The 24935-nt window shown below is 49.7% G+C and overlaps 1 protein-coding gene across 1 annotated transcript in view; it reads right to left on the bottom strand.

The window, feature by feature from the left end:
* GRIN2A (glutamate ionotropic receptor NMDA type subunit 2A) overlaps nt 1-24935 on the bottom strand; it is a 367847-nt gene that overhangs the window by 145805 nt on the left and 197107 nt on the right. Inside the window, exon 3 of the mRNA XM_042971083.1 lies at nt 2424-3016. Within this exon, the coding sequence (XP_042827017.1) occupies nt 2424-3016 (593 nt within the window). The remainder of the gene's footprint in view (nt 1-2423; nt 3017-24935) is intronic.

The raw sequence follows: 24935 nt of genomic DNA, 5'->3' as shown, positions 1-24935 counted from the left end.
ACGATTATCCTTCTCCAATTCCTTTTCCTGTATACATTATATTTCAATTGACCTAAAATTGAGTTGTGTTTTCATCAAAATTATACATTTCTGAATATTCCAGCTGCAGGGCATTTTTGATGGGAAGTGAGTACTCATTAGCCCAGCCCTCGTGTTTGTGCTGGCAGAAATCCTGCCTCTGTAAGAGGCTTCCAGGCCTCATACTCATTTCCCGGAGTTCCCTCCTGATCTTTAGGCAATTCTTCAAAACGCTCAAAGCGGTAATGGAGAAACAGGATGGCTAAAGAGAGAATCAGAGGGGAAGGGGAAATTCTGAAGGACCACGATTTCTTAATTCAAGAGTTTATTTTCCATGTGTATACCAATTTTATTTTTTTTAATTTTTTTAATGTTTTTATTTTTTTGAGACAGAGAGAGACAGAGCATGAGCAGGGGAGGGTCAGAGAGAGAGGGAGACACAGAATCTGAAGCAGGCTCCAGGCTCTGAGCTGTCAGCACAGAGCCCAACGTGGGGCTCGAACTCACAGACTGTGAGATCATGCCCTGAACCAAAGTCGGATGCTTAACCGACTGAGCCACCCAGGCGCCCCTGTGTATACCAATTTTAAAGACATATAATCTTTCCACACGTGCACACCTCTGGACTCAGAGATAATCCCTGCACTGTAGCAGATTCAAGGTCCTAAAAACTCCCAGAGTCACTTCGGAGTGACGTGTTACTCTGCTGGTAATAAACCTACCTAGTCTGCCTACTGTCATTTCTAATGACCGAAAACAACGTCACTGGTCATTCTGACAGCTATTCAATAATCACTGGGGGCCAGGCACGGCACTAAGCAGTACTTTTCACGCATCGCCTCACTTCATACTCAGGACAATCCATGGAACACTGGTTCTCAATATCAGCAGCACTGAAGAACCTGCTACAATTGCAAATTCTGTCCCCCCATCTCCCGTGGCCCCCGGAGCTACTGAATTACAGACTGAGTGTGGAGCCCCGAAATCTGTGGTTTAACAAGCCCTCCTGGTGATTCGGATGCACGCTCAAATTTGACGAGCACCCCCTAGGAAGCAATGCTACCATCACCACTTGGCAATGAACAACTGAGGCGCGGAAAGGTAAAATGGCTATCCGATGCAAACAGAAAGTGGGCCAGACAAGATGTGAACCCTGATAAATCGAGGCCTGGAGTCCAGGCCCTTAAGCACAGAACTACACCCCGCATTACATACAGAAAGAGTGTGGATTAAATCACCAGACGTCAGGCAAAAGCATGCAAAACGGGTGCAGGGGTGATCATTCTAAATGTCAACAGCCAAGCCATAATGATGGGTCACAAGGAACAATGACACTCCTGAGAAACACCGAACTTAAACGTCCACCAAGATGGGAGTGGTTGAATACATTAGGATACATCCATGTGATGGAATACAACGAGGCTTCAAAAGCGGTATCTGCCAAGATTTCCAATGACCTACCAAAATAGGACACAAGAAGGGAAGAAATTCAGACACAGACTCAAACAGAGGATGGAACACCCAGCGTGGGCAGTTTTCCCAAACTGTGACATGTTGGTGGGGACGTGGGAAGCCTGGTGACTTCACAAACTGCTTGCGTGGATATAAACTGGTAGAGTTACTTTGTGGGACAAATTGGCAACAGACACTTCAATTTTTAAATGCGTGTGCTCTGTGACCCCAGAGTTCTACTTCTGAGAATCAGCCCTGGAGAAACCCTGACACATGTGCACAGAGACATGTGGGAGGGTGATCCCTGTGGTTTAGTTTGTGATGGAAAAAGACAAATCAGAAACAACCTGAATTTCTATCATTATGGAGACTGCATAAACAAACCATGGTATATCTCTATTGAGAGAGGTAATGTGCACAGGTTTGAAAGAATACACACACACACCCATACGTATGTATATCGACACCCACATATGTATCTGCATACATTCATACATATGTATGTGTGTATATATATACATCTTTGTACATATATTCATATATGTGTATATATCTATATATAAAAATATATGCATATGTACACACACATGCACGCTGGAGATACGGTTATAGATAGAAAATGGATAGATCGAGAGATACGTAGATGGATATGGAGACAGGTCTCGTATATAGGTTTCCAAGGTGTATCATCGAGTAAAAACAGAAGGTTGCAGAGGACGAAGCATGATGGAACTTAAAAACGAAAGATGAGCCGGGGGGTGAGGGGAGGAGAGACTAAGATCAATGGAACAAAGCAAGTCCCGTAAGCGCACGCACAGCACTCCCTACCGTCAGCGCACATTTCCAGCAGCAAGAACGTATGTGTTGCTCTGAGTATTTCAACAACCAAAGAAGCAAACAAACAACAAAACACTGGTCCCATTCTGGGACACAAGCAAAGACGGCCCTCTTACTGGTGCAGGGTGTGTGGTGGGGCCTCCGGCTTCTCCGTCTGCCCGTAGCAGCTGGCCTTGGCCTCAGGAATATAGGAGAACTTCTCCAACATGGAATATGCAGCAGTGGTTAGGATGCCCAGGCCGTCCCTCACTCGCGCCTCCAGGCTGTAGTCCCAGTCGTCGTAGGAGACTGAAATGAGTCCTGATGGAAACTCTTTGGGGATGAGCTCCGTGTTCCCAGAAACCAAGCTGGGGACAATCCAGAAGAAATCATATCCAGTGAGGCCCAGGGAGCGGGCCTCACTCAGGATGAGGACGGCCTCATCTTTGGAACAGTAGAGCAGGATGACGGAAGAGTGGATCTTCTTCAACTGGACTTGCGTCTTTGCGTCCTCGAAGGAAGTGTCCAGGGTGATCACGTTCTGCATGTCCCAGCCCACAAAGCTGTTGTCCACTGTGGTCTTGATGAAGCTGATAAAGTCCCTGTAGCCAGGGAAGATGGTGGTCACCAAGGAGAAGACATGCCAGTCGTAATCCTGCATGATCTTCAGCATGACCGTGGCTTGTTGCTGGATGGACGCTCCAAATTGGAAGAAGGTTGACGTCGGATCCTGCCAACAGGTTAAAAAAAAAAAAAAAAGAAAGAAAGAAAGAAAAAGAAAAAGCAAAACAGAGGATGAGGCAGAAGGTGGTTTATATATAACCATCTGTCTTTATAGGCTTTAAAAATGCCTTCTTAGAAGGGAGGGAAAACATATCACACACGTATTCATCCCCAAACATTCCTGAGCACCTACTATATGCCACACTTGGGAACAGATGCCGGGAATACACAGAGGAGAGAGACCCTGAACTTGGGAGCCCACGGTCTGGTGCCTGAAGGACATCTGTTATTTGTTCCAGCTCATTTTCCTCTAGTTCATTCCACAACCTGCCCCCCGCCCCCACCTTTGGGCCCATGTGGCTTCAACACAATGAACTCTATCTGGCCCCAGGCTCTGGACTGGAAAATGAATTCAGGGGAGGTAACATCAGGACACAGAGACACAGTCCTGATGACATACTTGGAGCACCTGGAGTCTGCTATGCCTGAAGACTTTCACTCTAAACCTGTTGGTTGTGTGAACCAACAAGTCCCCAAGTTCACCTGAGCCACTGTGAGTAGGATTTCTGTCACGTGGACTCTAGACTCCTGTGTAATATAAAGTATAATAAATGCTAGGTGGACATCTATCTGGATGTCTATGTGAATCAGCAAGTATCTGTTGAACACTTACCTAACTATGCAGCAACACCATTTTAGAACTTGGGCAAACAATGATATATAAGACAGACAAAGACAGGGTCTCTGCCTTTGTACATCCGGCAGGAATTTGAGGAAGAACAATTTCCAGGGACTAGAGGCTGAGAGAGGCACAAGGAGATGCCGAAGGAGTATCCAGGTGAAGAAGAGGGGAAATGAGGGGGCATTAGAGTCAGCGGAGACCTGCAGATACACCTTGGCTATTCTAAGAGCTGGAGATAAATCATTATGGCTCATGACGTAGGAGGGAGATGAGATGATGCTGAAAAGGCTTGGCAGAAATCCCATCATGTGTGGCCTCAGGGATATGTTCAGAGGCTGAGACCTTATTCAAGCATAAGAGGGAGCTGCTGGATGCTCTTACTCTGGAAAGTGACATGGCGACTTGTGTTGGGTTAAAGGGCCCCTTAATAGTCCTAACATCTCCCCAAGTCATGATCTGATCGTGAGAACATACTTCCATTTAGAAAAGGCAGGGGATGCCTACGGTTATGTCATTTACAAACCACCTTCATGCCTCTTAACTCGTTAAATCCCCCACGAGATCCCATGAAGGTGGTGTTACTGGCAGGGGGAAATGAGGCTCAAAATGAACTCAGGTTCTGGTTCCACGGCCAGCCCCCTTTCCAAAACACAGCCACGACTTTCTTGGGATTATTGAAGATCTACAGATAGCAGATGCTGAAACCATGCTGTTGACTGGCTGGCCTGGCACAAAGATGCCAGCTAAACAGAAGGTATGCCTGTGTGTTACAGCAAAACACAATTTGACAAGTGCTGAGATAGATTCCTCCCCATCCCCCACCCCAGGGAACTAAAAGGATTCTCAAGGGGTCCTTATTATAGTGCAGCCATGTTTTCATTTTCCATTCTGTAGTTACCATACGCATTAACCTCAAAACTATGAATACAGGGGTTCCAGTGTGTGTGTGTGTGTGTGTGTGTGTGTCTGTGTGTGTGTGTGTGTATGTGTGTGCATGCGTGAGTGTATTAAGAGTGGATGATATCATTCGTCTTTCCAAACAATACCTTGTAGCTGTGCATGGCACTCCTTTAAGAAGTCTGCAGAGTTTTCCCCCTGGGTGCCCACAGAATAGAAAGTTTTATCTGAACGGGCCAAGAGCTACATAGTTCTTCGAAATACTTCCCTTTTCTAAAATGCATGAGTTTGGGGGATAATTCAAGTGCAATGTGGCCTGAAGGCAGAGAGAAAAAACACAGGAATAAATGCCTCTGGGCTCCTTCTAACAATACAGTTTTATAAATTTTACCTCATTAAATCAATTAAAGTGGGTAACAGATTTGAAGACTTTGGATAATTATCTTTTTCCCTACAGTAGCTTTTGGAGAAATCCAATGTTCGTGGATTGATTAAACATCTTAAATCGCGCTTCGACAAGACTGAATGGCTCAAGGGCAGAGATTCTGCTGTGTCCTCATCTCTCTGTCCCCAGCACCCAGTGGAAGACTTGGCACATGACCCATCAGTAAATGGAGGATGAAGGAATGCATGAGTAGATGACGGTGTGAATGGAGTCTAAGAGGAATGTCCTTGGTTTAAACATAATGCCAGATGGGAGAAGTCCACGTCGGAGCTTTTGCATTTTTTTACTCTTCAATGTCACGCCCAGAAATTAAAATCTTTCAACATCACCAACCTACTACTCCTCCATCCAATGTCTGAAATTAGTGGAGGGTGACCTTCATTGATCAGAAGAGGAATCGAGAAGTCCTACAAGGCTCAACAGCTGTCCAGGGAACCTCATTAAATACCAAAGACAGCGACAACATAAAGAACCAAAAGAAGACACAGAAGCGAAGTCCCAAGGCAGTTATAGCCACCAAACTTAGCACTGCCAAGTGTTTCCTGGGAGGGGACTGGGGAGTCCCATACTTAATTACAAAGGGTATGTAATAATTCCCATGGAACCAAGATGCTCCAAGGACACTGGTCAGCAGGGTTACACTATGACTGCACAAGGCAGTGAGATCAGCACCTTCCTGTGAGCACACGAGGAATGGAGAAAGATCTCAGGAGGGCATATGCTAAGAGCATGGCTGAAACCCAGTAAAAAGGATCTCTGAGACGATCCGTATGTACACACACACTCCCTAGGGATAACCGGTACTGGTGGAGAGATGGAGATCGAACCTGCTAGATGGGGGGCCGGTGGTGCTGGGGTTGCACCAGCACCCCTGCTCCATGTGCTGTGAGCAAATGCAGCCTTATCTGGCTCTCCATGTAAAGAGGAGGGTATGGCTGCCTTGTGAACTTCATGAAAGAGAGAGATTATAGGACAGCAGTCCATTAGCCGGGAGCTCACCTGGCATAGCCATCTGTGTAAAGATACGTGCGGGCTCCTTTGCCTGTGGCATCCCCGGTCCCCGGTCCTGTGGTGCATTAGTCCAAGCTGAATCTCTCCTGTTACCCTCTTCTGATCCCCATTAACGTCTTCACCCCCAGGACGGAAAACAGTCTAACTTCCGGGGTCACGCTGTCCAGGCACCAATTCTAATTGTAACCTTGGGAAAAATCACTTCACCTTTCCAAGCCTCAGTTTCCACATCTGTATAATGGGTGTGGCAATGCCAATAATTATACCACTTAACGTGCCAGAAGGACTTAGCCTATGAGAGTCACGTGGCTCAACACTTTCAATGTAGTATCTCATTTAATCCTAGCCCCAACCACCTTCCTAAACTGGTAATGGTATTATGCCCATCATACAAACGAAGAAAGACTCAGAAGTAGAGGGAGTCCTGCAGGGTCATACAGGCATTGAATCGGGCTTGCCTACTTTGGGTGCAAGCTTTTCACCCCTGCACCACACTGTTGGTGACAACAGCACTTCCCCATTGAGCTGCAAGGATTAAATGACCTCCTTGTATAAAAGCTTCCAGCGCAATAGCCATCACATGTCAAGTGCTCAACAAATAGATGTCACTGTTATTCTCCCCGTGGGTCAGGACTCTTGGTATTTCACATCAGGGGCTTATGCTACCCACTTCCCACTCTGGACTTGGACATCCCAACAATTCACCGCGTTCATGACTGCCTGATTGAAATTCCTAAACGCTGCTTTAATCGTGCCACTTGTCTCCTCTATGGTCATCAATGGCTCCCCTAGACCCTTCATCACATTAAGTATAGACCCTCCAGCCTACCCCTTTATGCACAACAGTCAAACTCTATAGCTGAAATAGTATGGGCCCCCGGGTTTGCTGGACTTGAATTCAAGTCTCAGCTCTGTGTTAACCAACCGTGTGACCGTGGGTAGATTCTGAAACTTTCTGCATCCGAGTTTCTTTGCCTATAAAGTGGGTATAATAAGCACCGTCCCAGGGTGGGGTTGGGGGCTGCCATGAAGAATGAAAAAGGGCTGAACTGGCAGGCTGACAGACTCATCTATGGCTGCCCCCAATAGGCTGGGGACTCCTCTCCATCGTCCTCAGTGCTCTAGACAACATGGACTGTGCCAGAGACCTAAGGGGACCTGATCCTATTTCAGAAACTGGTATGTCCGGATCTACTGACATGCTCGTTTCACATTGCCCCTCCCCTCCGCAAACCAGCCCACTCATTCTGAGCCCAAGGAGGCTGCATGAAGAGAAGGAACTGTCTTTCCTCACGGTGATGAATCATGCTTTGGAGAGAAACCATCACTCATGTCCTTCATAGACCTCCCACAGTCACCCTACACCACTATGGTTTCCACTGGCATCTGAAACTCCGGAACGCATTATGGACCAAAGGCACTCTATACCTTTTGGAGGAATGTAAGCGAGAAGTTATTTGCCAGATAGAACTGCACAGCGACACACTGAAGAGGCTCACGTTTCGCTCTGGATTTTTCAAAGGTATTTTTATGGATTGGCAGGAGGTGATGGAGGAATTTGGCCACACTCCCAGGGCCTGGCATCTGATATGCCAAATGCTGCCCTCTTTTTCAAGGCCCTGAACGTTCTTCCCGCTGCCTACCTGAACGGCAGAGGCTGTCTCTCCTGCTCCTACCACCTCCTGCCATCACTCAGCCTGTCCTTTTCGGATTCTACAGATCCGTCTCTGACCACCTCTGGCACCGGCTTCCTCGGCAGTGTGCAGCCGGGGGAGAGGAACAGATTTCAGACACCCACTTTGGTTCTGAAGCGAAAGCAGTTCTCTCCCCGGGCTCACTGCTCTGCTGAAGACAGAACAAACTGTTTTAAACACAGAGCGAGGGAGGCAGGGGGTGTGGTAGATGAGAGTTCCTGATCTAATGTTCTAGAATGTTCCAGAGCTTGCTGAGTGCTCAGGGGAAGACCTGACTACCGTGGGTATCAAGGCATGATGTTTAATAGGAGTCTAACACCAACTTTCATTTCAGTTACCCACTCACAAAGGCTGTTCGATTCTAACGACCCAAGGGATGAGGTATTGTAAGTGGTTATAACCCTCACGGATGGCGTTTCTCATTAAGACACAGGAAGAGAGGTTAAGTGACTTCCCTCAAATCCACATGGCGCCATGCTGACAACAGCTTTGTTACTGCAAGATGTCATTCAAAGTTCTCTTACACACACCAGTGGCTCTCACTCCTGGCTGCATAGGAAAATCACCTAAGAGTTACAAAAAAAACAAACAAAAAAAAACACTGCTTCTGCCCCATGCCAGTCCAAATGAAACTGAATTTCTGTGATCTGAGTATATAAACTCCAATGGTTTGTTTTCCTTGGTCTCATCTCAATGGCAGCATGAATAGTATCCAAGTTAGTATCATCAAAGCCTAGAACAATGTTTGACACATAGCAGGGGCTCAATATATATTTGGAGAGGAAATAAATGAGCAGGAAGTTCATTCCTAAGAGGCATGAGAGAATTGGTCACCTGTTGTCAATGCTGCACACATTTCCATAGCTTATTTTCCTTTGGGTACCAAAACAAACAAAATATAATGATGTAGGTGACCCAGCAAACATTGAGAGGGACACCTTGGGGATTTTCTTTCTCTTGGTAGAGGACTGTCCTGGTGAGCCTTGATGTGTTTCCTGCCACTCTTACTGTGTATGGACTGAGCTTTTAAATATATTTTATTTCTGTAAAGGCACCAGACGTGATAAGCCTGAGGATTCAGAAGAGTAGCACTCTCACATACATATAAGCTCTGTCCCACTGGAGGATCTCTATCCCATCATCAGCCATTCTCCTCTTCCTCTTCCTCTTCCGTCACCACCACCACCATCTATCATCACCATCATCATCATCTACCGTCATCATAATCCACCATCACCACCATCATCATCCATCATCACATCATCTATCCATCTCCCTCTCCTCCTTACCCGAATTACTGTCATCATGGTCAACATCACAGCTAACCTTTACTGGGCATATGCAATATGTAGGACAACGTAGCATGTCGTAAAATGTCTTAATATTATCCCTGTAGTACAGATTTTTAAAACTCAGGTTGAGAGAAAGTAACTTGCCTAAACTCATACAGCTGGTACATGGCAGGGCCAGGATTCAAGACCAGGCAGTCTGAATGCAGAACTTGGATGCTTAGCTTCTAGGACACCCTGATTTCAGGTGTGCAGAATAGGAAACAGAAGAGTGTATGTGTGTGTGGGGGGGGGGTGTAAATAACCACCACTTAATCATTTTTGAGGCATCCAACTAGAAAAGAAAATGCCCCAGAAATGGAAAACCATTGCCAATGATCTCACATCAACTGGCAATCAGTTGGTGCAGAAGACTGGGGCTAAGAGAGGAAACCATACCCGGGTACCATTTCCCAGAGCACATCAGCTTCATGATTCACAAAAACAAAATTTCATTCCAAGCAACCTCTACTTATTGAACTGTTTCATGATTTGTGTTTTATCCCTCATTTTTTTTCCTTTCAGGATAGGAGGGATCTCTTCCCACATTTAGTACAACAGGTAACCACCACTGAAGCTAGAGGCATCCATTATTTCTTTATCACCCCACAGGTTTATTTCTTTTTCCTCTCCCCATTACACGTGCTCATGTTCCAGTCTCACGGTGGTTCGCTCTCAAACAACAGCAAGAACCTCCTGTGTGGAGTCCCTATCCCAGTCCTGTCCCTCTCCCACCCACCTTCCACACTGCTGCTCTGGTTACTTTTTATAAAGTTCAAACTGGAGCATGATGTCCTCCTGCTTAAATTTTTTTCAGCAGCTCTCACAACCTTCAGGATAAAATAAAAACACACACAGCCCCATCACAGTTTGGACTCAAGGTCTGGGGCTTAGCATCCATCGGAGTACCCCGAGTGAGGTCAGGTACCCTACAAGCACGTGACAAGACGAATCGCTGAGTGAGCTAATGAAGATAACGAATGTGTGCTCGGAAGGAAAACCAAAGGAAATCTTCCTCCCTCTGGCTATCATTTCCCAAAAGCACATTCGCCCCATCACCCCCCAACACAGAACTCCTCTATCAGCAACCTGTGCTCATTGCACCATTTCATCATTTCCATTCTGTCCCCATTTTGCTTCTCCCAGAAGCCAATCCACCATGATTCTTCTAAAATGACCTAACACCACCGTTCTCTGTTCTCTCCTTCTCTCTTCAAATGAGAAGTTGAATCTCAAGTGTCTGGTGACTGGTGGGTTCCCAACTAGGGTGGCTGCTGGGCTCTGGGTTGAAGACCAGGACAGACACTCCAATCTTAACTCAGAGTCTGTGCACTAAGCTCTCACACTGGGCTGCAGGAAATGAGGAACACATAAGATAAATTCTAAGATGAGCTCTATGGTTGGGGATGGAGGAAGGAATGGACCCTCCTAGAATGACCAAGTCTTCAACCTCTTCCTAGCCTGGGCTTCCAGTATAGCACCTACTGGCTGCAGGTGAGTATTCAGCCTTACTTTACAAGAACTGAATAAAATTAACTATGGCTTCTCAGGCACACGAGCCACATCTCAAAACTAGTGCTCTCCCACCCCCACCAGCCCCACACCTAAAGATGCCAACTGACTTGGTCTGGGATAGGGTCTGGGATAGGGTCTGGGATAGGGTCTGGGATTTTTTAATTCCCTGGGTGAATGTAATGTGCAGGCAGGGTTGAAGACATTAATCTCAGTCTGGTATCCAACCTTGTAGCTATGCTCCCTTGGGGAATTTCTCAGGCCCTCAGATCTCTGGGCTCCGGGCCACCCCCACTGGATCAGAATCGTTGTCTAAAATACGTATTTTCTCCAGAATATGCTTATGTTCAGCAAGACTTGGTACCTCTAAGTCCACTTCCTCTATCTTCTAGGGGAGGAAACAGGCTTTAAAATCTTAATGACTTGCTTCAAGTTTCACATAAATCAGTGGGATCTCAGGAACAGACCCAGGGTCTCTCACCTTCTAATTCAGAGCCATCTTTACTGTGTCATGATGCCCTCAAGGGGGAAACGTTTTCTACACAGAGAAACCACAAGGAACAGGGGGTGTGTAGGAGGAACAGGGGCTTTGCGGACAGCCTGAGCAGGATCAGCTTCTTTTTAAAAAAAATTTTTTTAACATTTATTCATTTTTGAGAGACAGAGAGAGCCAGAGCATGAGTGGGGGAGGGGCAGAGAGAGAGGGAGACACAGAATTGGAAGCAGGCTCCAGGCTCTGAGCCATCAGCACAGAGCCCGACGCGGGGCTCGAACTCACGGACCGCGAGATCGTGACCTGAGCTGAAGTCGGACGCTCAACCGACTGAGCCACCCAGGCGCCCCAGGAACAGCTTCTTGATGCGAGAAAGTTCCTTCACCCAAGCCTCTGTTTCCCCATCCAAGAAATGGAAAATGACGGTAACGGTCACCACCCCGAAGGGCTGCTGCACATATTTTGTGAGGTGATGTACATAAAGCCCTTGGCATATAGGAAGGGCTTGGTCAGGCTGAGTTGGCCATGACTGTGGTGAAGATGCCGGCCTTGACCACCAAGCCACGACTCCCACGTCCATCATGGAGTCCTTAGCACTCCCACTTGTGAATTTCCAGCATCTCTGCCTTTACACGTCACTCCTCAGCCCTGACTGGTGGGTGGTTGCCTAGTTACTGGGAGGCACGCATCTCGCCCGGCTCCTCAGACTAGAATTTTTAAGGGCAGGGCACAATGTCCTTCCGAGTCCCTCTTAACACCCTCAGGGCACTGGGCCGCTACTTTGGGGAAAAAACTGGAAGCATCATTCTGCATCTGCAAGGCTGCCCGTGGGTAGAAAGAGAGAGACTAGTGCTTTATGTATTTGAGCAACCCACTGCTCCAGAAACATTCATCTATTGATTGCTTTTCATCCATTCAACAGATTTAACAAACTCCAGCTACGTGCCAGGCGTTGTTCCAGGCGAGGGAATCTAGGGAAAGAGGCTACCAAAAGTGAAGGTCCCTGCTTTTACGAAGTTTGCATTCTCAAGGGAACAGACAGAAGAGAAAGAATGACATCGACACACAGAATAACTTCAAGGAACTCAGATGATGTAACAGTTCAGGAGTGGAGAGGAACACCACTTTAGATCTGCCGGTCCGCCGCGCTGGAGCCGATCAAAAGAATGTGAAGCAGGAGTCAGCCAGGCAAAGCTGAGGGCCAGGGCGGGGTAAGGAAAGCCATCTGAGAAGAAGGAGCGGCATGTGGTAGGAAAGGGTTTGGCAAGTTCAGGGAACAGAAGGAAGATCAAAACAGCTATAGTTTAATGAGCGAGGCAGAGAGAGAGAAAGGTGAGAGATGAATGAGGGCAGAAGGCAGAGACCATATCACACAGCACGTGTCCCGAAGATCACGGTAAGGGGTCTGATTTAATTCCCAGGTCAGTCTCACTCCAAACAATTCATCTACTAAATGCACCAAGGAGTATCTTCTGGCAGGGAAGCTGGGAGACGACCTGGGGGTGTGGGGGTTTCATGTGAGGCAGCCCAATTCTTTCCTTTGTAATTCTGATCTGTGCCAAGAGAGGAGCCTACATGGATGGTCAGTGAGGCACAGAACTGTTTGCCCATAACGATCTACTGTTGAGTCAACTGGTACCCTAACGTCCAATGGTGTGCCTAGAACTCCCATGTCTGCCTGGGCATTCCAGACCCAGTCCCAGTCCGTCATCCAGACCCAGGCTCCTCCTCTAGCAAGTGATGCGATGCCCGAGGAGAGAATACACAGAGAATACACAAACGCATGGGGAGGTGCATTCCTTGAGTCCCACTGCAACTAGTTGGGGGCAGCCCAACGCCCTCTACGTGCTTCAGAACCACACGATGATTGCTGCTCTGGGACCCAGCCCTGCTTTCTAGATCGTTAGCAGCCTGGCCAAGAAGAGACACCTGCTGAGACCGAGGCTCTTATTTCTGTGCAAGGACACACCAAAAGCCCAAACTGGCTTCACCTGGTGCTCTGTCAACCTGCGGGTGAGTGTCTGACTCAAGGCTCCTAAACCGGGTCATTCGTGATGATGGATTGTCTAAGGCTGGGTCCAGCCACTCTCACGTAGAAAGCTACAGGGAGATTCTACCTGACCAGAGACCAATGAGCACTGAGTCAGGTCTCTGAGCTGCCGATAAACCCAAGTATGGGGCATCTTTTTTTCTTTTTTTCCCAGTCCCAACCGTGACTGAGCTACCGGCCTTGCTCTATGCATCAGAAGCCATTTCTTTCAGGTTTGTTTTCTTAGAGAAGCACAACCCTCTCTGAGACACGTGACGGGCACCTGTTATTCCAACCACCAAGCATCCCCTCTCTTCCCTTCCTGGTAATAGTGAATTTCCACAGAGAGCCGTCAGCCAAACCCACTGGCTCATCCAAACCCCACAGTGTCAGCCATCAGTTCAGGGGTAGGAATGTGTCCTAACAGGTCCAATCAGAGTGACTCTTGGGATTTCTGGAAAAAGTGACTGGGCAAAGACAGTTTCTCTTATTGTTAAACTTGAACCTGGAAGGATGCTCAGCCAGGATTTCTGGCAGCCATTGGCCACCATACACCATCTTGAGCACCAAAGGCGAAGCGGAAAGACAGAGTTACCAAGTCCTGATACGCTTGGTGAGCATCTTGTTCCGGTCATACCTGAAGCCATCGCACCCTCGTTGTCACTGCATGTCCCAATTAATCACCTCATTTTGCTTAAGCCCGTTTGAATGAGCTTTTCTGTCACTGGCAAACAATGATTCCTGACCACGTTGGCTAGGAAAAAAGGCGGAGAGTAACGGCGTTCATTCTGAGCTTGGATTACAAAACTACGCTGTCCTTCCACTTGTCACCCTTCCTGTGTCTGACCTGCACTTTTTCCCCAGGATCAGCTGCCTCTCCCCACACAGCTCCCTCCTCCCTGCGTGAGCCCTTCATCCTTCCTTTGTTTCTGTTTTTCCTTTAATATGTCACCGAGACTGGCTCCCGCTCGGGGACTCTGACAGCCACCGCTGCCATGACCCAGACCAAAGACAGGACAAGTTGCCACCAACAATAATCGCTTGTCGTTATGCTGTTGCAGCAAGGAGAAAACACAAACAGGTCCTGTTTGTTAAGCTTTCGTCTCTGGCTGTCACACTCAGAGGGCCACTGCCGGACTGAAGGGGGCAGCTTTGTTTGTGGAAAAAGGAGAATTTCAGGCTTTCCCATAACCCTTGTGAGGGGCGGGCCCCGGCTGTAAACATTAGAGTAGAAATGTCTTCAAAATGCCCCTGGTTCTCTAACAAATGTCTACGAAGAGCTCTGAAAGCTGAACCTCGGCAGGTAATTACCTCTCCCTTTGGGGGTCTGTCTGTTGGTGCGACGGAAGGCACAGAGGGCTCAGCCTTGGCCCCTTCCTCTTACTGACGTCAGAGGCCTGGGCAAGATATGGGGTACCTGCGAGGCTCCATTTTCTCGTTCGTGAAGTGAAGGGAATTTGTTCCCTACTTGAAGGAGCTTGTGATTGAGATAATGCATGTGTGGCTCTCGCACATCAAGAGCTTGATTCATGAGAGCTCGGATTACGGGGGTTGTTGTCCTCGCAAAAGAATCAACCGGGCTGGCGACAAGGAAACCCACAACACTACCACCCGCCAGCGCAGCATTAATGCAAACGCGAAGAGCCCTCCTGTGGCTCCTCCCCACGTGTTTCCTAAATGTCCCAGTAAGGACACACAACTCCGCAGCCGCTCTGACTGTGTGCCGGGCACCGAGCTGACAGCAGGTGGACAAGTCGTCCGGGGCTCACGCTGAGAGCCTAGCACCCCCAAGCCCCGCAGGGCTGGGCAAACCAGGATGGCTCGCCAGCTAAGCAGAGAGCTTTGCAGCCGTTTAATCTGCAAAGTGACCTTTCGGGAGAAGTGTTTCGGTTCCCATTTTACAGGTGAGGAAGTTGAGGCTTATCGAGAGGTCCTTACTTATTTTAACGAGCCCAGGAATCCCTGGGGGATCTTGCTCCACGGCAGATGCAGATTCAGATTCAGCACACGGTGGCAATGAAGATGCCGGTCCACGGACCGAGCTTGGAGGAGTGGTGCTACAGGGTTCTTTCCATCCAGCCTCCCCGGCTGAGACAGCCACGTGTCACAGCCTGTCAGTCCCTGTATCTCACCTGACAAAGGGCTTTGGGGCGGTGGGGGCCCGTGAGTCAGAATGTACTGTGGGGAAGGCAAGGAAGAGGGGCTTCCCCAGGGTGAACCGTCCCCACTCCCGGGAGAGAGCTGGAGCCACCCAGGAACCAGGGGAGTGGTGGCCGCCACCCAGATGGTGTCCGTGCCCGTGTGCCGTGCGACCAAGGACTGCACGGGGCACAGCCACCCTCTCTCCTGCTCTCTGGCCCGGCTGCAGGCTGGAGCCAGTCGCCGAGTCTCTCTGCACCTCCACGTTTTCATCTGTAAAACGGACCTAGTGGGGCTCTGGTTACCTGGAGGGGTGCTGGGTACCCAGGACTTGGCGACAGGCAAGAGCCCCGTGAACCACGGAGGGCAGACAAACGAGCCAGCTCACCCACCGCACGTGGAGCGGCCGCCTCCTCTTTTGTCCTCTCCCCCCCTTCCACCCCCACGGCGCTCGCGGAACACGCTGTCCAGGCCTCTACCGTCGATCTCGTCGTCAGCAGGTATTCCGAGTGTCTATTTAAGAATCTGTCTCCACGCAACTAGATTCATGCTAATTCATCTCCGCAGCAACAGCACCCAGCCCGGCTCCGCGTATCTGGTGGAGCTCGGAGCGCGTTAGCGGAAGGTATGAGTAAGCCGAGGCATGAATGAATGAATGACAGAGTGAAGGAAGGAGTGAGAGAAGCAGCGGCTGAGTTAGGGGCGCGGATGGAGCCGGGGACGTGTGGCCGCCTGCGTGTGGCGCGAATGCGGGCGTAAGCCGAAGGAGCCGGAGGCGGATCTCAGGAATCCTCTCCTGCCCGAGCTCTGACAATCTGAACGCGGGAAACAAATGCACAACTTCGGGGGAGGCTGGGCTCGTATCCCTCAGTGTCTCCACTCCTGCCACTTGCTGTCCAGAGCTCGGGACTCCAACAGGTTCGGACAGAACGGTGGCCCCGCCCCTCCACACCCAGGGAACAGATCCGACGTCCACACTGCTCAGGGCTCTCGTGAGCACAGGGCATCTCGCTCCCCTCCCCAGTCCACACCTCACTTCCAAGCCCCTCTCGCTACCTCTCCTCGGCACAGGAAGCCAGACGCAAAACGCGTGACGCCATGTGCGCGACGCGACCGGAACAGGCGAACCGCAGAGGCGGGACGCGCAGCCTGCCCGGGGCCGGGACGGAGACACAAATGAGAAACGTGGCCAACGGGCCCTGGGTTTCCTTTGGGGGCGATGAAAAAGTTCCGGAAATAGGACGGTGGTTGCATCACACGGGCCGTGTACTTAATGCCACCGGAGTTGTACACTTTAACAGGATTGCACGGTAAACCTTACGTTATATGGGTTTTACTGTAATAAAAAAAAAAAAATCCATGAAGCAAGCAAGCAGAGCCTGAAGCTGAAGCTAGAGAGGCTTCTCCCAGGTTCCTCCCTGGAGTGAAGGGGGCCCTTGAGGAGCCCTTGGACCTCATGGTGGCCCGAGGCACTGGACCAGGTGGAAGGAAGAAGCTCCTGGGGGTGGGGGGTGGGGGTCCTTTCAGAGAGCACACTGCCACCCACCTCTCTGTTCCCCAGGGACCCTAAGTCCCCGAGCAGCCTTGCGGTCATCAGTCACCCCCGAACCCGCGGAGCCTACAACTTAGTGGGCTATGACAACAACCTTCTCTGGACGGGGCCACCGCGCAGGCATGGCCCTTCCCGTTCTTTCACACGCTGTAACAGGGGGGCTGTAACTGCTTTGCAAGAGAGCGCAGACCCCGCAGTCGCGGGAAGGGAGTCGGTGTGGTGGCAGGCACACTGATCTGGCGATGACACAGAGCTGAGTTCAAACCTCTGCTCTCCCACATAGCAGCTCTGTGGCCTTGAGAAACTGACTCAACAGCGTTAAGCCTCCGTTTCCTCCGCTGAGAGACAGGAAAAGCAACCGCCACCTACCCGCCTCGTGGATGAGATGAGCCTTGCGCACAGCCCGTCAGCATCATGCCTGACCCACACTGGCTGCTGTCTCCAGATTGTTGATTGCAGAGCGCTCGCCTTCCCCACGGCGTCTCATTTAACCATTGGTGCAAACACATGCAGGAGACAGTGTTCACGTCCGAGGGCATTAATTTGGATTTTGTTCGATCCCAAAGCATTCGCTCCCCACCACCAAGCAATGGCACCCCTCCTCTTTATGAATTTTAACCTGCTTGCTAGGTTAAATGGGGCGGGTAGGGGGGGTGGGAGGGGATCCTGTTACATATATTCAAATACCACCCGAAGATCATCCTTCATTGTCTTCTTCCTCTAAAAGGGATGTTTCCAGATAGCAGAACGAGCCCCAGACCAACACCAAGAGATTTAGCCACCTCTCATCGGCCCCATTCCACTAGGACATAACATTCTGCGTGCTAATCGCTTCCCCCACAAAGCTAACAGCACGTGGAGCTTCCCGTAACACACACAGACCCAGGAATTTTAAAAGCATCAAGCTTGCTCATCTCTCATACTCTTGAAGACCAGGAGACCAAACAGGGATGCCACTGGCCCCTCGAATAGAACGACACTCCATTCTCATGCGACCGCTTGTGCTCTGTGCACACACGCATGCATCCAAAGGCTACGTCCGTTTGTTTCCCCCAACGAGTAGGAAGCAGGACCCGCTGGAAACTCAGAAAAAGAGGATGGACTCATTGTGACCTGAGTTCACCATCACATTGAACCCCGAGCTCAAAAGGCATTAGGAAATGGTAAACAGGGAGTGGGAAGAGAGAGGTTTTAACAGAAAAATTGACGGTTTGAGTGTTTTCCTAAGAACTGGCATAAAAGGGAAAATTGAATGTCAATTCGATGTGGATTCAAAGTGACGTGCAGCCTCTGGAAAGGGTTCCAAATGACTGTTTGAAAGGAAGAAAACACAATCGATGACGGCCCATTTGTGTTCCTGCTCAGCCCCGGGGGCTCCAGTTCCGGCCACACTCAGGGCTGGCGTTGGGCCAGGACCCGGTCGGCTGCGGAGCTCTGCAGGCTCAGGCTGGTTCGTCGTCTCCAGAGTCGTTGGGCATGGCAGGGACCCCTTCTTCAGAGTCTCTGAGGCAGGGAGCACCCCAACACGTCACCCTCAGGTATTCGGTATTTGCTGCAACCCTGTGGCAACCATGAGAAACCCGTGGATGGCTGTCTTTCTTCCCGCTTTATACATGAGAAAATCGAGACCAGAGATAGGGGAGGGAAGCTCGCTGGCCTTCTAGACTCACTCGGTGACAAAGCCACAGAGCTCGGCCCACCCTCAGGGGGCCCACAGTCCAGAAGGGCTGACAGCCAAGACCCGGAAATGAACAGGGAACCAGGGGTGGATCCAGAAAGAGGGAGTCCACCTGACCCAGCGAGAGGGGGCATAAGGGTCCAGAGCAGGTGACCCCTTCACTGTTTCCAAATGGAAGGCAACTGGGCACAGGCCAGAGAGCCCCATAGAGAGTGTCCATGCAAAGGGGACAGTGTGCAAACTGCAGAAGTATAAAGCATATGGCGTGCATAGAGAACAGCAAGCAGCTTGGGGCCAAAGAAACGTAAGCAAAAATGCCTGGAGTAGGGGAAGCATGAGGCTGGGGGGCAAGGGGGGAGGTGGGCCCAAGGGGAGGCTCGTGCTTCTGGCTCAGATATAGAGCACCATAGGATCTGGTTTCAAACACTTAACACCTTCATGTTCCATATAACTCCTATGGCTTTCTTACCATGTTTACTGTTTCCTGTCTGGTTGTCCCTGGTAGAATATAAGCTCTATGAGGTCAGGAATATCTTGTCTGATCATTTGCTCGTTGATGTATCCAAGGTATTTGTAGTCGAGTCTGTCATATAAGGGAACTTAGTAGATAATATTTTGGCACTGAGTTGAAGATGGTCAAATCCTTGCTGGAAGGAGATGGGGGGGGGGAGTCAGCTAAGGAGAAAGTGGGGGAAGGAGAGAGAAAGAAGAAAAATAAAGAAGGAGAGAAGAAGAAAACAAGGAAGGAGGGAGGTGACAGAAGTATGGAGGCAGGGGTGGGGGAGGAGAGACACAGAAAGGGAGCAGAAAAAGAAGATAAGGAGCTAAGGTTTTCTGGGGTTGATGAGAAGAATCCTTACAGAATTTTAAGCAGAGATGTGACGGGACCAGATTTCTGTTGTCTGAAAGGACAGCTCTGGCTTGAGGACGAAATAACAGAGACAGGAAGGGCATGCGGAAAGGCCACCGAAGCAATCTCAGGACAGGGAGAGACACCTGAACTTGGGTAGTGGTGATGGGGACAAAGCAGAGGAGAAGGAGTCCGGGGGTCCTAAGCAGGTGACATCCACTGGCTTTGGCAACCAAGTGAGGGGACTGGCAGGGGGTTCTGGGGTGTGGAGGAGAGGGGGATTCGAGGAGGCCGGCTGGGTGAATGGCAATGTCACTTAGAAACGTGGAGAAAAGGTGACACACCTTGCTCCCTACCTCATGGTTGCACCCCTGCCACCTGGCACCATGCCAGGCATAGAGTGGTGGCTCGGTGAGGGAGTGAGCCAGGGGGCCAAGAGGGTCCAAGGCTGGGGTGGGGGGGGGTGCCTGGGTGGCTCAGTAGGTTAAGTGTCTGACTCTTGATTTCAGCTCAGGTCATGATCTCATGGTTCATGAGTTTGAGAGAGGGTGACAGGTGTCTCGAGGGTCCGGGAGCACAGAGACTGGAAGGTACTGCTGCACGGGGCAGGGAGAGGCTCACTGGAGCGTGAGTGGAGGGGACAGAAGCCAGGCCTCAGAGTGACCCACAGGAGGGAAGGAGACACAAGAACGGAAGGAGACCATGGAAGAAACCCCCACAGCTCCCAACTGAACCGTGCACCATGCTTCTTGTCAAACATGAAGATATTCTGAGACAGAAGAAGCCCTCTCGATCATGGAGTTCAAACGGGGGCCAGGCGGCTGTCCCACCCCTTGTTCTCTCTTCCCGTTCGCGAGGTCCTCCACACCCTTCCTGTTGTGCTGGGCAAAGCAACGTATGCCAGAAAACACAGAAAAAGTCCGAAAGTAGCTTCCTCCATGCAGAAGGACGCCGAATGATTCTCTTTAATTCCGAAATGTACGCTCACAATACACCTTCGATGCTGAAGGAGCGGCCTTCCTTAGCTCTTCGCTCTGGACATCCCTCTTTCTTCGCAGGGCAAACAGACAACCTAGCTGGGATCTGCTCCCAAGAGCACGAGGAAGGTCTGCAGAGGGGGACCACTTCTCAGACGTCCTCGGGGGCAGAGGTGGCGGCTTGTTCCAGCTCGCACACACCACATCATCTTTCTGGGGCTGTCTCCTTGATGGCTGCCAGCACCTCCTCGTCTGAACAGGACAGACAGACAGAACACCGAGGGGCCGTCCGACACTCGGCTCATTCACAGCTCACAAAGGCGTCTCCTTTCCTGAAACTCATGTGAGACTGAGTTTGGACGGTTCTGATATTAGAGCTCAACTGTCTTCGTTTTGCTCATCCCTGGCCAGGCGAAGCTTTCAGCCCACGAATCAGAAAAGCAGAGATACCACAGGGACGAAAAAAGAGTTGGGGTTTTAATGAGCCTTCTGCCTCTAAGGGACACTACCTTCCCGACACTCCGATGCGGGAGTGTGGGGAGGGATGTGGTTTCCCTCACCTGGGATCGTGAGATCCTTATCCCGCAGGCTGTCTGGTTGGGCTGGGGGAAGGATTTGGTGTCGATCCTATGGACACTCAAATCCCTACAGCCAACTGCCTGAATCAGGAGAGAATTTCACCCTCCTGGCCCCATGAGTTTACCTCCACTCTGGCACTGACCACTCACTGTCAAAATGCTCTACAGTGTGGCCTGTAGGTGCCAGCAGGGTCCGAGTCCTGTCACCTTGTAGGCTCGTCCCAGACCACATGCTGCCTTGCTTTCTCCTCTCGCACTACAGTGATGACCCCTCATCCCCTCGTGCTCATGCTGTTCCATTTCCCTTGGAAAGCTCCCTCTGTAAGCAGATAGGGTCAGGGGTTTCCGGAGAAAGAAAGAGGAGACACAGTTTTCTTAACATAACAGAAGTCGTTTTAGACCTCCAGACATTTTGTGATTGATGCCTGACTGGCACTACTTGCCTGAGCACATTTCTTGCGGAACTTCCTGGGATATGTTACAATTGCAGAAAAATGGACCTCAGGAATTAATGGTTTTAAGGGAACAGAAAAATGTAAAAACAAACAGGACTACCAAGCCAGCAAATGCCCTCACCATATCAGAGACAATAAATCAGTGATAAAACTTGCGATGCTGTTTCAAAAGTAAAGATTGACCCAACACACATTTTGCAGTCATTTTTTTTTTTTTTTGCAGGATTTAACCCTCTTTGGGCAAACACTGGACCAAACGGAGCCAGAGAAATGATGATACCAATTCTTGCTGGCCCCCAGGACTTTGATCCACCAGACCCCAGGATTTTGACCCTCCAGATCCCTAGGACTTTGATCCATCAGGCCCTGGACTCTGTCAACTTACTGGATGACTTGTGCCCCAATTCTAGACTTCCCTTGCCAAGCCCGTCACGAATGTGAATGCATCTTTAGCTTAAAACTTGCCCAATTTTGTTGTTCGGGGGGGAGGGCACCATTTGGGGAAAAATCCCCAGTAGACTCCCTATTTGTTGCACGCAAACCACTTCCTGATCCCAGGGTCTGGCTTGGTTGTGTCTTTTGGCCCCACTTCTGCCAAGAGACGAACCCACTTTCAGGTGGCACCTTCTCATTTTCACTCAGCCTTTATTTCATTGCCAAATTCTCACTTGTTAAGAGATGCTTTTCCAGACCTCCTTGGTTAGGTCAACGTCCTCCCTCCTAAGGCTCTTTCTTGTATTTTCATAGCACGTCATGTGGCTGTTAATTGACATTTATTTATAGGCTGTTTTGAGTGAGTGCATGAGACTGAGTGTGTGAGTGTGCGTGAGTGTGTGTGAGTGTGTGTGTGTGCATCTGTCCCCCAATGGAACTTACACTGACTGCAGACAGGCAGGCACCACGTGTGATGTTTTATTTCATCTGTTCTACTTCGTCTTACTAATCACTGTATCCCCAGCACACAGAGGGGTCTGATTCAATTTTTGCTTTTGTTTTGGTTGACTGGTTTGTTTTGAATGAGGCGAGGAGTCTTGCCCGGGGCGTGTCAATGCGAATTAGGTTCTCAAGTCACACAGCACCAAGGAAGACACTTAACTCAGGTTCCCTATGCCAGGAAGCCTAGCAGGCTGCATGGCCTTTGGGCAGAAAGTTCCGGCACCTTATGCATCATGCTCACGAATCTCGGGTAGCCACTGGGTGTTGGTTCCTACCACCATTTCCACGTCGTTCCTGAAGTCATTGCATCATCCTCAGAAGGTTTTCTGGCTCAAAGTGGTGGTTAAGATGCAAAACTATTCCTGGGGCTGGAACCAGCCCCTCTGAGCTGCTGCCCAGAACACCAAGGTTTGTACCAGGCCAGTTAAAGGCAACAGGCAGACCTTCTTCACGTGTAGCTGATCCTGGAGTATGGAGCTTGAACAGAATCCACTGTCGTCTGTCTTTCGTTTTTGTTTCTGTTGTTGTATGCTTGTTTTCGTCTAAACATTTAAAACTTCTACTTTCGCCAAAAAGCAACATGATGCCCGTGTTTAAAGCAAAGAGGAATAAAATCTCAGATTCTCAAGGGTTCTGTCCAAATGCCAGTTTATAAGGCATGTACATGTCTTGGGAAAGTCACTTTATCTCACTGATCTTCAGAGCCTCAGTTTCTTCATAGGAATGACAAATAGCAACAGCTTCACCAACTTCAAAGATCACTCAACTGTGTCTTTAGCTAATTAATTCCATTATTTGTTCATCTCTGTACCAGGCACTGTGCCAAAGGGTGGGGATCCGTGGTGGAAAAAAAAAAAAGAAAAAAAGAAAGAAACCAGCCATGGAATCTGTATCCACAGAGCTTATGGTCTCAAAGGGAGAGACAACCATTAATCAAATAGTCACATGAATGTAAAATCAGTACTGACATTCATAATTTGAAGGAAAGCTTTAGGGTGCTTTAAGAACCCACACTGAAGGAAACTGAACAGTCTAGATGGTCAGTGATACCCCCGAGGAAGGGAGGCTGGAGTAGGAGTGATGTAGGCACAGAGGAGAAGAAAGAGCATCGTGTACAAAGGTCCTGCGGTGGGAGGCAAGTGTGAGGGTCTGAAAGGAAGCCACTGGGGCAGCAGTGGGAGAGATCCATTCTCCACTTTTAAAACATATATTGATTCCTTTATGCACAGAGTACAGGCTATTTGCTTTCTCTCACTTCTCAGTTGCCCACGATCTTTTCACAGCTCTGTTTCATCTCTTTCGAGAATTCCCTGGCGGCTAATCGGAGAAAAGGTGCTAATTACCTTATTAGCACTCTGCTTCTCTGTGATTGCAAAGCACTCTTAACTTTCTCCACCGTGGGAGTATCACTGGCTTGTCACTCTGGCCCTGCGTGCTCCCTGCCCTGCACCTGTTCTCAGCGAGGAGTGTCGGAACTACCTGGCTCCAGACCCTCGTGGTTCTCCTGGGAAAGATACATCAAAGGCTCTGCCCTGGGTCCGCCCACAAATGGTGGATCCAGGCCGGCCCTGAAAAGCCAGGGCTGCTGGGGCCACACGGCACAGCCACCGCCTGCCTCACGGGCCATCCAAGGAGGAACAAGGTTTTTCACTCCTAAAAGCACTCCTCAGCATTTGGATCCAATACTGCGATTTCCTTCAAGGAACCTTCTTTTTCACGCCTGCTATCGGGAACAAAACCGCAATCCACAGTTGTCCTCTGCTTATTCTGAGCAACCAGAGCATCAAAAATGAAGCAAATACAGACCCTGAGAGGCAGGTGATACCGGACAGGACATTACTAGAACGATGCAAGTGCATCGTGCCCACACATGGAGCCAGAAATCCCAGCCACTGGAAAGGCAGCAAGGGTTGGGGCAATTCCAAGTCTTCTTTAGCTGGGCAGGTTGACAACACCGAGGTGACCAACGACAACTCAGAAGGTCTAGGTGGCTCACAGAGGTATTTCTTGGACCTCTCTTAACCTTGCCTGAGAACCATTCTAGAGCCTCAGGCAGGAGAACATCGCCTGAACCTCTTCCCGGAGGTTTCTGTCAACCACACTCTTAGGGTTCCAGAGCGTGACACAGGTCACCCTCATGAGAGGCACTTGCCAGTGAGATGAAGGTCCTCCCCAAAGGGCAGGTTGGCTTGTTTTTGACATTTATGGTGTGTGCCTCTTGAGTCTTTTCTCTCGCTTGCACTGGAAGCATAGCAGGATCCCAGCTCTGCAATCTCCAAGCTGGGTGACTGAGAGCAACTTGCTTCACCTCTCTGTGCCTTGGTTTCCTCTTGTGTAAATGGAGATAACAACTATACATTCTGCATCGGAGACTAGGAGGACCAAAGGTGGCGATGATGCAAAAGCACCTGGCATGCAATGAATTCCAAATACATTTAGTTGTTACCATACCTGCCATTGTATGTCATCCAGTCTACCCTGAACTTCCTACCAAGTCCATCTGCCTTCAACACTGACTTGCCCCAGGACTCTAGCTTCCCCTTGCTGGACTGGGCAGTGTTGGGTCTCTAAAGCTGTCTTTGTTGCCACACCAGATTGCAAGGTGCCAAATGTATTACTGACTACGCCTCACACCTATCGGTGGCCACGCGCGCAAACACACACACAGAT

The sequence above is a fragment of the Panthera tigris genome, chromosome E3 (assembly GCF_018350195.1).
Source record: "Panthera tigris isolate Pti1 chromosome E3, P.tigris_Pti1_mat1.1, whole genome shotgun sequence".
Classification (NCBI taxonomy): domain Eukaryota; kingdom Metazoa; phylum Chordata; class Mammalia; order Carnivora; family Felidae; genus Panthera; species Panthera tigris.
Note: the sequence above shows the minus strand (reverse complement) of the source record. Positions and strands in the feature narration are given on the sequence as shown.